This window comes from Agelaius tricolor, unplaced genomic scaffold (assembly GCF_023055355.1).
Source record: "Agelaius tricolor isolate 1412-34295 unplaced genomic scaffold, bAgeTri1.0.p SCAF_97, whole genome shotgun sequence".
NCBI lineage: Eukaryota > Metazoa > Chordata > Aves > Passeriformes > Icteridae > Agelaius > Agelaius tricolor.
Genome location: NW_027269357.1, coordinates 286,408 through 302,616, shown reverse-complemented (window position 1 = coordinate 302,616; position 16,209 = coordinate 286,408). Strand labels below are relative to the sequence as shown.

Here is a 16,209-nt window from a genome sequence, read left to right as displayed (position 1 = left end):
GCAGCCATCAGGGGAGTGAGGGCAGGGAAAGGGAAATAAAAAAACAACAGAGCCACCAAGGCTGGAGGGTGTGAGGATGAACCCAAAACTGTGCCCTCCAAGAGCTGAGAGAACACAATTCTTAAAACAAGACGTCCAAACTGGAATGGGGGACTTGCACTCTTTCCAGATCTTCCCAGCACTGTAACCCATTAATAAAAAACAAAATCCATCTGTGGGAATGGGCTGCTCCTTTAAGCCTTCAGAGACTTTCTCCAGCACCCAAACCCCCCTTCCTGTTGCTCTTCCTTCACCACTCAGGGCTGGGCCATGGAGACCTGCTGCTTTTGGACCTGCTGCTTTAGTGTGTGTGTGTGTATTTCAGGGGTTTTTTAAACCAAAAAATAATCAATATCATATTTGAAAAAGAACCCCCAGAGCTTTGGGGAAAGTGGGCATAAATGTCAAACACAACACAAAGACTGAGCTACTAAGGGATCTTAGAGCAGCAGTGGTGGGGTGGGAGGGAAGAAATAGAGCAGACAAATTTAACCCCATTCAGGAGGGTTTATACACAATGTTTTCATTGCAAGCAGCATTTAGAAGTGACAATTCAGTGATTTATCAGATCCCAGCACACTCCTTCCCTGTCCAAGTGATGGGCAGAACCAGCAGAGCAGCTCTGAACACACTGTTCACTACAAGGCACCACCCACAAACCCAGAACAGCTCCACCCTTGGCCAGCCCTGTCCCCTTGGGCCTCCTGAGAAGCTGGGATTTAGGAGAAGGCCTTGCAGGGGAGCAGTGTGTCAAATATCAAAGGATTTAAAAATACACAGGGCTATGAAAGCTGATGGGGCCTGAAAGAACTGAAGGAGGAGGTGCCTGAGCAGAGCATCTTTGGCCAGTGCAGCCAGAGAACCCTCAGATGTCATTGCTGGAGCATCTGGGAGTGAAGCCCAGCAGGAGATGCTGCAACGTGAACTCCTGCCCCACACGAGAGGTTCCCAGAGACCAAAACCTCCGTGCAGAGCAGACAGGATCTGACCACGACACCTGCCCTGGGCCAAACCTGCTCTTCATTTTACACACAGAAATGTGGTGTATTCATGATCGCTTCTCTCACCAGGCCTGGCTGCAATCAGCACTGGATCCCAAAACTGAAGGAGAAGCCTTGTGTGGACAATTCCTCCTTCAAGGCTCAGCTCCAGTACCAGGCTCAAGACCCGGCACGCGTGTGCATTTGGCAGGGAGTAGCAAATCAAGTGAAAGAACATTTCAGGTTTTTTTTTTTCCAGCTGATTGTTTAGGAATTTACTTGGAATCAGCTTCCTCCCCAAGAGGGATTTCAATTCTACACGTGCACAAAGAGGAGAAAACATTAATGCAGCGCTGAGACAGCTCCGTGCTGAGAGCAGTGGTTTTAAGGTTAAGGCCCTTGTGTATCCTGGAGGGTGAAACCTCTGTGTTCAACCCTCTGGGATCATCACTTGGGCTTCCTGTGCTTCTCAAGCTCTCAAAGTAAAATTGGCCCACCAAACTCATCTTTGTCTCAATCCTAATCCCCGCATCACCCTTCAGGTGCGTTTCCTCACAATGAAATTGGAGTAGGAAATGCTTTAGGAAATGCTTTGCAGCCCCTTCTTCCCCAAAGGCCCAACCTGCTTTAATTTTTAGGAATGCTCTTCAAGCACAAGGTTTGGAAGCAGCCAGTGAGACTCACATTTCAGAGGGACATCAATGGTCTGATAAAGACACAGCACTTTCAAGCAGGCTGCTGGACTGAGGAGGGTATTTGAAAGCTGTTGAAATGCAGTTCTGGCAGAAGTGCAAAATGAAATGCAATGTGGTAGAACTGGGAGCAGTCCCAGGTTTTTATTTTTCATTCCTTTCCAGCTTTCTGATGTCTCCTTTCTCTTTTAGTATAGTTCTAATATCCCATTTTCTTTTAATACAATAGAGATCATAAAATAATATTTCAGCCTTCTGAAAGGTGGAGTCAAGATTCTCGTCTCCTCCCTTGTCCTGGGGACCCTCAAACACCACTAGAATCACTGGCTTGAGCGGGTCTGGGCAGCACCAAACAAAATTAAATAAAAAGCTTTAAAAATGGAAAAATTAAAAATAAAAATTAAATTAAGATAACAAAATTAATTTAAAATAAATGAAAAACAAAACAAAAAAAAAAACTGTAAAGTGCCGTAAAAGTTTCATAAAAGGTAGTGCCGTAATGCAAGACCCTCACACACCACCACAATCACCAACTTGAGTTGGTCTGGACAGCACCAAATAAAATAAAATGAAAAGCTTTAAAATGAGAAAAATTGAAAAAAAAATTAAATAAAAATAAAATTAAAATATAAAAGAAAAAGTTTAAAAATAGAAAAATTAAAAATGAAAATTAAATTAAAAAATAAAATTAAAAAACAAAATAAAAAGCTATAAAATAGAAAAATGAAAAATGAAAATCAAATAAAAAATAAAATTAAAAAAACAAAATAAATAGCTTTAAAAAGAGAAAAATTAAAAATAAAAATTAAATAAAAAATAAAATTAAAAAATAAAAGAAAAAGCTTTAAAAATAGAAAAAATAAAAATACAAATTAAACAAAAAATAAAATTAAAAACTAAAATAAAAAGCTTTAAAAATAGAAAAATTATAAATAAAAATTAAATTAAAAATAAAATTAAAAACTAAAATAAAAAGCTTTAAAAATAGAAAAAATAAAAATACAAATTAAATAAAATAAAAACTTTAAATATAAAATAAAAACTTTAAAAATAGAAAAAATAAAAAATAGAAATTAAGTAAAAAATAAAATTAAAAAAACAAAAAAAAGCCTAAAAAATAGAAAAATTAAAAATACAAATTAAATAAAAAAATTTTAAAAATAAAATAAAAAGCGTGAAAAATAGAAAAATAAAAAATAAAAATTAAATAAAAAATAAAATTAAAAAAAACAAAATAAAAATCCTAAAAATAGATAAATTGAAAATATAAATTAAATAAAAAATAAAATTAAAAAAATAAAATAAAAAGCTTTAAAAATAGAAAAATTAAAAAAATAAATTAAATAAAAAATAAATTTAAAAAATAAAATTAATTTAAAATAACTAAAAAACAAAATAAAAACTGTAAAATGTTGTAAAAGTGCCGTAAAAGTTGCATAAAAGGCAGTGCCGTAAAGCGCGACTGTCGTAAAACTGTTGCAAAAGGTAAAGGAAAACGTGCCGTAAAGCGCGACTGTCGTAAAAGGTGCCGTAAAGCGCGACTGTCGTAAAAGGTGCAGTAAAGCGCGACTGTCGTAAAAGGTGCCGTAAAGCGCGACTGTCGTAAAAGGTGCCGTAAAGCAGAACTGTCGTAAAAGGTACCGTAAAGCGCGACTGTCGTAAAAGGTGCCGTAAAGCGAGACTGCCGTAAAGCGCGACTGTCGCAAAAGGTGCCGTAAAGAGCTACTGTCGTAAACGGTGCCGTAAAGCAGAACTGTCGCAAAAGGTGCCGTAAAGCGCGACTGTCGCAAAAGGTGCCGTAAAGCGCGGCTGTCGCAAAAGGTGCCGTAAAGCGCGACTGTCGTAAACGGTGCCGTAAAGCGCGACTGTCGTAAACGGTGCCGTAAAGCAGAACTGTCGTAAAAGGTGCCGTAAAGCGCGACTGTCGCAAAAGGTGCCGTAAAGCGCGACTGTCGCAAAAGGTGCCGTAAAGCGCGGCTGTCGCAAAAGGTGCCGTAAAGCGCGACTGTCGCAAAAGGTGCCGTAAAGCGAGACTGCCGTAAAGCGCGGCTCTCGCAAAAGGTGCCGTAAAGCGCGACTGTCGTAAACGGTGCCGTAAAGCAGAACTGTCGTAAAAGGTGCCGTAAAGCGCGACTGTCGTAAAAGGTGCCGTAAAGCGCGACTGTCGCAAAGGGTGCCGTAAAGCAGAACTGTCGCAAAAGGTGCCGTAAAGCGCGACTGTCGTAAACGGTGCCGTAAAGCGCGACTGTCGCAAAAGGTGCCGTAAAGCGCGACTGTCGCAAAAGGTGCCGTAAAGCGAGACTGTCGCAAAATGGGCCGTAAAGCGCGACTGTCGCAAAAGGGGCCGTAAAGCGTGACTGTCGTAAAAGGCGCCGTAAAGCCGTGGCTGCCATAAAAAGGTGCCGTAAAGCGCGACTGTTATGGAAACTGTCGTAAAGCACGACTATCACAAAGAGACTCTCGGGACACAGCGGGAGCACTTTAATAGTATCTGCCACCGGGATTTGGCTGCCGCGGAGCCGGTCCCGGCTTGCTGGGCGCTGGTTGAGCTCTTTGCCGCAAGGGGGCGCCCGCAGCCGCTGCCGCGCCGAGCTCTGCTCCTGCCGCGACTCCGCCCCCTGCTGCCGCGAGTCTCCAGCAGGACACGCCCCCCACCTCCCCGCCGGACCGCACGGCTCCGGTACCGCCGGCTCGCCGCGGTTCGCCCTGCCGCCCCGCCCCGCCCTCGCGGTCCCGCCCCCCCGGCCCCCGCCGCACTTCCGGACCTCGCGGCCCCTCCCACCGCTCCCGCCATCCCGGCCTTTGCCATCCCGTCGGTCCCTGCTGTCCCGGCCACCGCGGCCCCGCTCCCTAATCCCGCCTCTACGAGCCCGCCCACCGGCGTCACCGCGGCCCCGCCCACTCCTGCCCCCGCCGCTTCTCCACCGTTTCCCGCGAGTGCGGCCGCTCCTGCCGCCCCCCACGTCCCCCTCGCCCCCTTTGCCGACACAGCGGGGCCGGCCGTGGCCCAAGTCCCATCGCTGCTGCGTCTTTGCCGTTCCCCGCGGCTCCCGGCTGTGCGGTGCCGAGCGCGCCTGGCGCCGCTCCAGCGCAGCCTCCCGTCAGTGCCGACCCTGCCCGCCGGGCCAGCAGCCAGCCCAGCTCCCGGCGGCTGCACGCTATGGCCCCCCCCGCAGCCGCCTCCCGCCGCCTCCCCGCCGCTCCTCCCGCCTCCTGCCGCCCCCCCGGGATCATCTCCCGCTGACGCGGCCGCCCCGCCGCCGCCCGCGGCCGCTTCCCCGCTCCTGCCGCCGCCGCTGCATGGCGGGGCGAGCCGCGCCTTCCCCACCGCGGCCCCGCGCTTCAGAGCTGCCGGATGGCGCGGCTCCGCCGCCTCCTGCAGCCACGGGCGTCCCGGCGTTCCCTTCCACAGCCGCAGCCGCGGCCCCGTTCCCGTTCCCGCAGCTCCGCCCCCTCCCGCACCCCCCGGCCCGCGCCGCGGCAGTGACAGAACCCACGCATGCGCAGTTGCTACAAGCCCCACACCAGCGATATCCCTCCGCGCCGACTCATCGAACCACAGCGCTGCTTCCGGGATCAGCCGCACGCATGCGCAGTTCTATCTGCACGGCCCCGCCGCCGCCCGCCGCTGCCATGGCCGCCGCTTTCGCACAGCCCGGTCTTGGTCCCGGTTCCGAGCCGCTGCGTGCCGCTGTCCGGCCACAGCCGGCATCCCTGTGCCCTGTCGCGCCGCTCCCGCCGCTCCCGGGTCCGTACACGGCACCGCAGCAGGGGAAAACGGCAGCGCCGTGCACGTATCCTTCCGCGTCTCTGCCGCTGCCGGGCACCGAGCGCTCCCCCCCCCCTCCGCAGCGCGGGACCCTGCACAGCCGATACCGAAAATGCGTCCGCGTTTTCCCCTTCCACACTCCTAGCACCCAGTGGGACTGCTTTGTGTCACGATTCGTCTGCACAGCCACATCCGTGCACACAAACCGTGCGACGGGGAGGGGGGAGGCTGGAATATGACAGCTGCTTTAATAAATACAGGGCAGAGAATTATTTCGCCCCTGCAAATGCCAGCCCTTTGATCCCAACACAAAAGAATTCAAAAAAGAACTGTTCCCAAATAGCTCCAGAGTCCCCTCAGTGTTTGGGACAGATTTCTCGACCCAAAATGAGACACTAAACGCTGAAAATTCCCCAGCATTAATCCCAAATTAGAAAACTCACAAAAATCTTTTGATAATTTTCAACTAACAGACTGGGATGAAGTCAGAGGCCAGATTTGCAAAGAAGAAAGTCTAAATCCTCTAGCTATGCCTTTAGAGCCCTCAAACCCATGGCAGCATCCCCATAAATGCAACGAACACCCTCAAAACCCTCGCAGCACCTCTTAAACCGTGTCCAAAAATCCCAAAACTGCCCCACAGGGCGTCCCGGAGCCCCCAGCCACATCCCGGTCCCTCCACAGCACTCACAGTCTGTCTCCAGTCCATCCATCCAGTGATCCCAGGGAAAATGGAGCTTTTGAGGAGAAAAGATGTCGAAATGGAGAGGAAAAAGCTTTTTTTTCCTGTTGTTCGTGTGATGGGAAAAGGCAGGAAGCGTGAGGGGAGAAAGGGTGGGAAACCTGAGGGGAGAAAAGGGCAGAAAACCTGAGGGGCAAATGGAGGGAAATGTGAGGGGAAAAGAGCAGGAAATGTGAGGGGAAAATGGGCAGGAAATGTGAGGGGAAAATGGGAAGGAAATGTGAGGGGAAGATGGGCAGGAAATGTGAGGGGAAAATGGACAGGAAATGTGAGGGGAAGATGGAGGGAAACATGAGGGGAAAAGAACAGAAAGCATGAGGAGAAATGGTGGCAAATGTGAGGGGAAAAGGGCAGGAAATGTGAGGGGAGAAAAGGGCGGAAAACCTGAGGGGAAAATGGAGGGAAATGTGAGGGGAAAAGGACGGGAAATGTGAGGGGAGAAAAGGGTGGAAAACCTGAGGGGAAAATGGAGGGAAATGTGAGGGGAAGATGTGCAGGAAACGTGAGGGGAAAAGAGCAGGAAATGTGAGGGGAAAATGGGCAGGAAATGTGAGGGGAAAATGGGAAGGAAATGTGAGGGGAAGATGGGCAGGAAATGTGAGGGGAAAATGGACAGGAAATGTGAGGGGAAGATGGAGGGAAACATGAGGGGAAAAGAACAGAAAGCATGAGGAGAAATGGTGGCAAATGTGAGGGGAAAAGGGCAGGAAATGTGAGGGGAGAAAAGGGCGGAAAACCTGAGGGGAAAATGGAGGGAAATGTGAGGGGAAAAGGACGGGAAATGTGAGGGGAGAAAAGGGTGGAAAACCTGAGGGGAAAATGGAGGGAAATGTGAGGGGAAGATGTGCAGGACACGTGAGGGGAAAAGAGCAGGAAATGTGAGGGGAAAAGAGCAGGAAATGTGAGGGGAAAATGGACAGGAAATGTGAGGGGAAGATGGAGGGAAACATGAGGGAAATATGAGGGGAAAAGAACAGAAAGCATGAGGGGAAATGGTGGCAAATGTGAGGGGAAAAGAGCAGGAAATGTGAGGGGAGAAAAGGGCGGGAAGTGTGAGAGGAAAATCAAGGGAAACGTGAGGGGAAAGAACAGAAAGCATGAGGAGAAATGGTGGCAAATGTGAGGGGAAAAGAACAGAAAGCATGAGGAGAAATGGTGGCAAATGTGAGGGGAAAAGGGCAGGAAATGTGAGGGGAGAAAAGGGCGGAAAACCTGAGGGGAAAATGGAGGGAAATGTGAGGGGAAAAGAGTCAGAAGCGTGAGGGGAAAATGGGGGCAAATGTGAGGGGAGAAAAGGGCAGAAAACCTGAGGGGAAAATCAAGGGAAACATGAGGGGAAAAGAGCGAGAAGCGTGAGGGGAAAATGGGCAGGAAATGGGAGGGGAGAAAAGGGTGGGAAGTGTGAGAGGAAAATCGAGGGAAACGTGAGGGGAAAAGAGCGAGAAGCGTGAGGGGAAAATGGGGGCAAACGTGAGGGGAAAAGAGCGGGAAATGTGAGGGGAAAATGGAGGGAAATGTGAGGGGAAAAAGGCAGGAAATGTGAGAGGAAAAGCGCAGCAAACGTGAGGGGAAATGGCTGACACTCCCTCAGCCGCCCGGTCCCTCCCTGCCGAAACCACGAACAATTTCTGCCTTTTAAATTTTTTTATTGATTTTTTTTTCCATGAAAAATACAAAGAGTCGAGTCCAGGGGTGGGGGCCGGGGGGGTCCCGGTCCCCTCCGAGGGGTCCCGCAGTGCCACAAGGGGGTCCCTGGGCACCTTTTGTCCCCGCGTTGGGCCCCCCAAAAATGGGCCGGGGCTGAGGTGGGGACCCCTTATTGCTACTGAATTGGGGGTCCCCTGGCCCCCCTCCCCAAATTCCAGGGCTGGATCCCTGGAAGAGGGGATGGAGGGGTCAGAGTTTGGGGGGGGGGGGGTGGTGATGGCGGATCTGGACAACGGGGGTCGCTCCTAAATATTTATATTAATAATAATTAAAACTACAAGAAGCTTCACACAGGCACGACACAAAAAAACCAGGAGCTGGGGTGGGTTTGGGGAAGGGTCTGGGGAGAAAAAAGAGGGTCCCGGGGAGTGCCAGGATCAGGGAAAAACCAGGGAAGAATAGGAAATAAATGGGAACTAAACCACTGAAAAGTGAGAAATTATCCCGACGGCGAAGGGAAAATAAATAAGAATCGCAATAATAATAATAATAATAATAATAATAATAATAATAATAATAATAATAACATCAATAATAATTAATAAGAAGAATAATTAAGAATAATAACAATGATAAGGAGTATGGGGGAACTCAGGGTTGGGGCTTTTCAGGTGGGGTTCCGCCCTTTATTTTTTTTTTTGGACAAGGAGGCTCCAAACTCCAGCAAGTGGAGTAATTTGGGGCAAAAATGGCCCGTTTTGGAGAATTTGGGAAGGGAGGAGGGGGAAGTGTGACAAGACACATTCCCCTCCCTCCCAGTTTCGGGGGTACCAGAGCAATCCCTGGCATTTCAGTGCCACTGGCCCCCCAAAACTTGCCTTGATCTCTCTTGGGGTTCACAAGCTGCTTCCAAGGAACTCGGGGAGCACAAAGCAGGTTCTCACCCCCTCTGGAAAAGGCGGTTTTGGGGATTTTGGGGGATATTTCTTAATATTCTGCTATAAAAATAGATGGATTTGGGCCGGCGGCTGCCGAGGAGTCGCCGCTCCCTGCGCCAGCCACGCTCCTCCTTACCTGATAACGGGTAACAGGTCTAATGAAACACCTGATTAATCCTTACTTTTTGCTCTTCCTCCCCAAAAATTCCTCCCCCTCCCCCAGAAAATGAAGGAAAAACATGGAAAGAAGGAGAGAGCGGGAAGACGCCCCCCCCCGCCCCCCTTCCCCCTTGCTGGAGTCCTGGAGTGGAGGGAAGGGGGGGCACAGCCCCCACCTGGACACACCTGGATCAGGTGAGGGGGGGGCACCGCTCCAGGTGGTCCGGCCACTGCCGGAGTGGTGGGGTCGGGGTACCCGGGGAGGGGGTCCCAGGTGTGTCCACAGTGTCCTGGGGGGGCTCTCCAGGGCCCCTCCCAGTGCCCTGCAGCACCTGGAGGAGGCCTCAGGGCGCCCGTCGGGGACAGGTGAGGGTGTCCAGGTGTCCGGGCTGTGCCTCAGGTGTCCCCACGCTGTCTTCAGTGGCCATGGAGGGGCTCTCGGGGGTCTCCATGGTGTCTGTGGCGCTCATGGGGGGGTTCCCCCGTGCTCTCCAAGGTCTCCAGGTGCGTTTCTCCATCTCCTGGAGACCCAGGATGTCCTTGGTGTCCATGGAAGGGGGTGCCCAGGACCTGAATTGGGTTTCTCCGTGGTCTCCATGGCGCTCATGGGTGGACCCTGAGGTCTCCAGGATGTGTTTGGTGCTCATGGGGGGCCCTGAAGGTCCCCGAGGTCTCCATGGTCGGTTTCTCCATGGTGTCTATGGGGGGGACACTGAGGTCTCCAGGTCTTCATGTGGGTTTCTCCATGATCTCCATGGGGGTCCCCGAAGGTCCCTCAAGGTCCACAAGGTCTCCAGCTGGGTTTCTCCATGGTCTCCATGGTGCCCATGGGGGTCCCTGAAGGTCCCCAAGGTCTCCAGTTGGGTTTCTCCGTGGTCTCCATGGTGTCCATGGGGGTCCCTGAAGGTCCCTGAATGTCCCCAAGGTCTCCAGCTGAGTTCCTCCATGGTGCTCATGGGGGTCCCTGAAGGTCCCTCAAGGTCCCCAAGGTCTCCATTTGGGTTCCTCCATGGTCTCCATGGTGCTCATGGGGGTCCCTGAAGGTCCCCAAGGTCCCTGAATGTCCCCAAGGTCTCCATTTGGGTTCCTCCATGGTGCTCATGGGGGTCCGTGAAGGTCCCTCAAGGTCCCCAAGGTCTCCATTTGGGTTCCTCCATGGTGCTCATGGGGGTTCCTGAAGGTCCCTCAAGGTCCCCAAGGTCTCCATTTGGGTTCCTCCATGGTCTCCATGGTGCTCTTGGGGGTCCCTGAAGGTCCCCAAGGTCCCCAGGTTCTCCACCCCCCTTTCCCCACGGTTCCCACAGACGGGATCCCCAAATTCACCATCCCAATTCCACCACGGTGCTCATGGAGGGGATCCCCACATCCCCACAGGAGACCCCCACCTCCCCATGGGGTGGGACAGAGCACGCCAACCTCAGGCCTTGTGCTGCTTGGTGGTCTTGAAGGAGCACCCCAATTCCACCAGGGGGGATCCCCACATCCCCACAGGAGACCCCCACATCCCCATGGGGACGGAGCACACCAACCTCAGGCCTTGTGCTGCTTGGTGGTCTTGAAGGACACCTGCAGCACGCGCTCGCCCAGGCGGTAGCCGTTGAGGCTGGCGATGGCCATGGCCGCCTCCTCGTAGTTGGTCATGGTGACGAAGCCGAAGCCCTTGCACTTGTTGGTGGCGAAGTCGCGGATCACCTTGACGTTGGTGACGGCGCCGAAGGGCCCGAAGAGCTGCCACAGGACGCTCTCGTCCGCCTCGGGCGCCAGGTTGTAGACGAAGATGCACCAGCCCGGCCCCGGCGTGCCCAGGCCCACCCCGGCCAGCGCCGGCACCGCCTCGATGGCCAGCGGGGAGAACCTGGGCAGCAGCGACAGCGGGCTGGCCCGGGGTCAGCCGGGGCGCCCGGGGGCCCTCCTGGGCCGGGGAGGGTCCCCGGGGTGGGGTCTGGGGGGGTTTGGGGGGGTTTGGGGAGTGGGGAGGGGGGGGTGTTACCTCTTCACCCCATAGGCCACGTTCAGCAAATTGTCCAGGCTGGGGGAGGAGGGGGTGTTAGAGGGGACAGCGGGGGTGGCCCTGGTGACAGGGGGGGGGTTTCTGTGCCCAGGGGGGTCCCACGCCCCGAGACCCCCCCTGTGGGCACTCCCAGGGTCATTGGGGTTCCTGCTCCCACCCCTTCGACCCCCCAGGACCCCCATTCCTGGGGCTATCCCCTATTTCCAGCCACTGGAAATCCATTCTGGGGGTGTCCCCAGGTCCTGGGGTGTCCCCCCATTCCCGGGGTGTCCCCCCCATTCCCAGGGATATCCCCCATTTCCAGGTCCCCAATTCCTGGGGTGTCCCCTCATTCCCAGGGTGTCCCCCCATTCCCAGTGTATCCCCCCCATCCCCAGGGTGTCCCCCCCTCATTCCCGGTGTATCCCCCCCAAATTCCCGGTGTATCCCCCCCATTCCCCGGTGTGTCCCCCCCAAATTCCCGGTGTACCCCCCCATTCCCCGGTGTGTCCCCCCCAAATTCCCGGGGCTCCCGTGTCTCACCGGAAGCGCTGCGGGGGGGGGTGCAGGGCCCCGTAGCGCCGGGCCCCGGGGCACAGGCTCAGCAGGGCCCCCCCCGATTTCTGCCCGGGGCTGTTGGCGAACTTGACCGTGATGGGCTCGGCTGCCCCGAGCGGCTTCTGCCCGTGCAGGCCCCGCACGGCCTCCTCGGCCTCCACGCGCTTGTCGAAGCGGATGAAGCCCACGCCCCGGGACACACCTGCGCAGGTGAGGCATAGGGGGGGTCGGGGACAGCCCCCCCAAATCCTCCAGAGCACCACAGAACCCCAGAGAACCGCATAGAACCCCCCAAAATCCCACAGAACCCACAGAACCTCCCCAAAACCCCACAGAACACCACAGAAGCCACAGAACCCCCCAGAACCTCCCCAAAATCCCCCAGAACCCAACAGAACCCCACAGAAACCACAGAACCCCCCAAAACCCTACAGAACCCCACAGAACCCCCCCAAAATCCCCCAGAACTGCACAGAACCTCCCCAAAACCCCACAGAACCCTCACAAATCCCACAGAATCCCCTAGAATCCACAGAACCCCCCCAGCACCCCACAGAACCTCCCGAAAATCCCCCAGAACACCACAGAACCCTCCAGAACACCACAGAACCCCCCAAAAACCCCCAGAACCCCACAGACCCCCACAGAAACCACAGAACCCCCCAAAACTCCACAGAACCCCCTCCATGCCTCGCCCACCCACAGACCCCTAAAGGGATCGCTGGGTAACCCCCACAAGGGGAGCCCCACCTCTCCAGAACCCCCAAAATTCCCCAGAATCCCCCAGGACCCCATTCCCAGGGATTTCCCACCCCACAGAACCCTCCAGAATCCCCCAGGACCCCATTCCCAGGCATTTCCTATTCCCCAGAACCCCCAGGAACCCCCCAGAATCCCCCAGGACGCCATTCCCAGGCATTTCCCACTTTCCCACCCTCCAGAATCCCCCAGGACCCCCCAGGACTGTCCCACCTCCCCCAGGACCCCCAGGACCCCCCATCCCAGGGCTGTCCCCCCCCCATCCCAGGTGCGTTCCGGGCCCCCCCAGCCTCACCCGTGACCTGGTCCACGAGGATGCGGGAGGTGATGATGCGGCCGTACTGCGAGAAGAGCTGCTCCATCTCCTTCTGCCCCATGGCCTTGGGCAGCCCGCTCACGTACAGGTTGGCATCGCGGATGGACGCCGAGCTGGGCCGGGCGTAGGACACCTGAGGGGACAGGTGAGGCCTCGGCACCGCCAGGGGGACCGAGCACCCGGGGCTCGCAGCCGCCACAGAGGGACCCATGGGTGCCTCCCACCCGCCACAATGGGACCCATGGGTGCCTCCCACCCGCCACAGAGGGACCCACGGGTGCCCCCTCCACCACAATGGGACCCACAGGTGCCTCCCACCCACCACAAAGGGACCCACAGGTGCCTCCCACCCACCACAATGGGCCCCACGGGTGCCTCCCACCCACCACAAAGGGACCCACAGGTGCCCCCTCCACCACAATGGGACCCACTCCAACACAAAAGGGACCAACAGGTGCCCCCTCCACCACAGAGGGACCCACGGGTGCCCACTCCACCACAAAGGGACCCACGGGTGCCCCCTCCACCACAAAAGGACCCACTCCACCACAATGGGCCCCACTCCACCACAATGGGACCCACAGGTGCCCCCTCCACCATAAAGGGACCCACAGGTGCCCCCTCCACCACAATGGGCCCCCCTGAAGGATCCCACATGTGCCCCCCCTCCCCAGGTGCCCCCCAGGTGCCTCCACCACCCCAAAGCCCCCCAGGTGCCACCCCCAGGTCACCTTGATGGTCTTGGTCTGCAGCTTGAGCCCGTTGAGGGCCCCGATGGCCCTGTCGGCGTCGCCGGCCTCCACGTAGTTGACGAAGCCGTAGCCCAGGCTTTGCCCTGGGGCACGGTGTCACCGTGTCACCGTCCCTGGGGTGGCACTGCCCCCTGCGCCCCCAGAGCCACCCCCAGCCCCGTCCCCAGAGCCACCCCGCCAGCCTCGCTGTGTCCCCTGTGTCCCCATGGATGTGGCACTCGGGGTCAGACCTGGGGGGACAGGGACACCGGGGTCATGGGGACAGTGTGGGGACAGGGACACCGGGGTCATGGGGACAGTGTGGGACAGGGACAGGGTCATGGGGCAGGGGGGGACACCGAATTGTCCCTGCTCCCATGGTCACCATCTGTCCCTGTCCCCGCAGGTCCCTGTGTCCCCTCTCCCTTCCTGTGTCACCGTGTCCCATTTCCCTGTGTCCCTTGTCCCACTGCCCATGTCCCCATGATGTTCCTTGTCCCATCTGCCCATGTCACTGTGTCCCATCTCCCACACTTCACATCCCTGTGTCCCTGTGTCCCTGTCCCGTGTCCCCCTGTCCTGTCCCTGTGTCCCCATGCCCTGTCCCTGCCCCTGTCCCCGTGTCCCCATGCCCTGTCCCTGTCCCTGTCCCCGTGTCCCCATGCCCTGTCCCTGCCCCTGTCCCTGCCCTGCCCCATGTCCCCGTGTCCCCATGCCCTGCCCCGTGTCCCCTCCCTGTCCCCGTGTCCCCGCCGGTACCGGTGACCTTGTCCCTGACGAGCTTGCAGGACTCGATGTCTCCGAGGCTGCCGAAGAGGCTCCTGAGCTCCTCCTGGCTCATGGACTGGGGCAGGTAATTCACGATCAGGTTCGTTTTGCTGTCGTCGGCCACGGGGGGGGGACCCGGGGGGGCCCCGTTGGGCAGCGCCGCCGCCACCCCCGGGCCCGGCACGGCCACCACGGGCACGGGGACGGGGACGGGGACGGGGCCGCAGCCCGAGGGCCCCGCGGCGCTGGGAGCCTGCGCCTCCACCGTGCTCAGGATCTGCTGGGGGGACAGGGGGGTCACAGGGGGGCACCGAGGGACGGGGACAGCGAGGGGACGGGGACAGCGAGGGGACGGGGACAGCGAGGGGACAGGGACAGGGCGGGCATGGCCAGGGGACAGGGGACAGAGGGATCGTGGGGACAGGGGGTGTCACAGAGGGGGTGTCACAGGGGGACACCGAGGGGACAGGGACAGCGAGGGGATGGGGACAGGGACAGGGCGGGCATGGCCAGGGGACAGGGACAGAGGGATCGTGGGGACAGGGGGTGTCACAGGGGGACACCGAGGGGACAGGGACAGCGAGGGGATGGGGACGGGGACAGGGCGGGCATGGCCACAGCCAGGGGACAGCGCCAGCGGGGTGGTGGGCACGGGGAGGGAGGGGACAGGGCCAGCGGGAGGCGGGGACACGGCACGGGGGACAGTGACACCCGGGTGGGGCCATTGGTGGGGGGGGGACGACAATCCCCCCATTGTGCGGCAGCGCCCCCGCCCCTTCCCCCCCTCCCCAATAGCGCGGGGTGGGTGACAATGGCCCTTTGTCACCGGGCGATGGGGACACCCGGGGCCACCAGCCACGGCCCGGGGGGCGTGGGGACAGCGACGCGCGGGGACAGCGACACGCGCGGGTGGCTTGTGCCCCCCCCCTCCCCTCCGCCCCCCAAAACCGCCGCGGTTTGGGGAGGGGTCCGCGCCCCTCCCTCGCCCGCGCGGGTCCCCGCAGGTGCCGCCACCCGCGTGTGACGCCGCGTCCCCGACCGAGCGTGTGACACCTCATGGGGAGGGGGGGGACACCGAGAGGAGGAGGGAGGGGGGGCTGGGAACTGGGGGTGGGGGGCGCACGGGAGGGGGATGGGGAGGATGGATGGGAGATGGGGGGGGGGGGGGAACCCCGCAATCCCCCTCCCCAAATCCCCCTCCCCAAATCCCCCTCCCCAAATCCCCCTCCCCAAATCCCCGTTCCTACCGTCACCATCGTGTCGCCGGTGGGGGGGCGGGGGGCCCCGCACGGCCCCGAGGGCTCGGGGGGCCCGGGGGGGGCTCCGGGGGTCGCGGCGGCGGCGGCGGCGGCGGCTCCGGGCGCTGCGAGCGGCGGCCCCGGCTCGGTCCTTTAAACGTCCTTGGGCGGGCGCGGGGCGGGGCCCCCCAAAAACCGCCCCCCCCCCCGCTACCCCACCCCACCCCCCCCCCCACCGATATGGTTCAGTCCGCGCCCCCCCCCCCAAAATAGGTGGGTCCGACCGTCCCCCCCTTCCCAAAAGAGATGGGTCAGCCCGACCCCCCCCCAAAAAGGTGGTTCCGACCGCCCCCCGCACCCAAAAAAGGTGGTTCCGTCCGCGCTCCCCCCCCTCCCCAAAGGTGGGTCCGACCGTCCCCCCCCCCTCCCCAAAGGTGGGTTCGTCCGCACCCCCCCCAAAAAGAGATGGGTCGGTCCGGCCCCCCCCAAAAAAAAGAACCGAGCCCCCCGAGACCCCCCGGGCCCCGCCCACGGGAGGAGGAGGAGGAGGAGGAAGAAGGACGGGGAGGGATGGAGAGGAGGAAGAAAGAGGGAATGGAGGAGGAGGAGGAGGAGGAGGAGGAAGGAGCGGAGCAGAAAGCGCAGGAAGGGTGGGGGGGGATGGACGAGGAGGAGGAGGAGGAGGAGGAGGAGGAGGAGGAGGAGGAGGAGGTGGAGGAGGAGGAGGAGGAGGAGGAGGGCGATGAAGGCCGCGGGCGCCGCCGCCGCCGCTTCAGCACCGGGGACAGCGCCGAGCCCGAGCGCGGCTGCCCCGAGGGGCGGCGCCCCCCGAAATGGGGAGGGGGCAGCGCCGAGGGACCCCCCCAGACCCTGAGGGACCCCC

At 57.7% G+C, this 16,209-nt stretch overlaps 1 protein-coding gene across 10 annotated transcripts; it reads right to left on the bottom strand.

Moving 5' to 3' along the window:
• Positions 1-7,847: 7,847 nt before the first annotated feature.
• Positions 7,848-15,517, bottom strand: ELAVL3 (ELAV like RNA binding protein 3). 10 transcript variants are annotated; one of them, XM_071419040.1, is made up of 8 exons: positions 15,336-15,517; positions 14,080-14,368; positions 13,321-13,424; positions 12,569-12,722; positions 11,500-11,716; positions 10,957-10,995; positions 10,496-10,842; positions 7,848-9,940 (listed from the first exon to the last, which is right to left on the bottom strand). In XM_071419040.1, exons 1-7 carry the CDS (start codon positions 15,342-15,344, stop codon positions 10,497-10,499), a joined length of 1,158 nt encoding a protein of 385 aa, XP_071275141.1. In that variant the 5' UTR covers positions 15,345-15,517; the 3' UTR covers positions 7,848-9,940; position 10,496. The 10 variants fall into 10 exon arrangements, with proteins under 10 accessions (XP_071275141.1, XP_071275142.1, XP_071275143.1 ...); XM_071419041.1 differs by having other exon boundaries at positions 7,848-9,876; XM_071419042.1 differs by having other exon boundaries at positions 7,848-9,856.
• Positions 15,518-16,209: the final 692 nt, after the last annotated feature.

Excerpts from the sequence above, each read along its gene's own strand:
- ELAVL3 (XM_071419040.1), bottom strand. Across the intron at positions 13,425-14,079 it reads CGTCAGGGACAAGGTCACCG|GGCAAAGCCTGGGCTACGGC; the intron begins GTACCGGCGGGG and ends ACCGTGCCCCAG. Across the intron at positions 10,843-10,956 it reads GTGGCCTATGGGGTGAAGAG|CCCGCTGTCGCTGCTGCCCA; the intron begins GTAACACCCCCC and ends ACCCCGGGCCAG.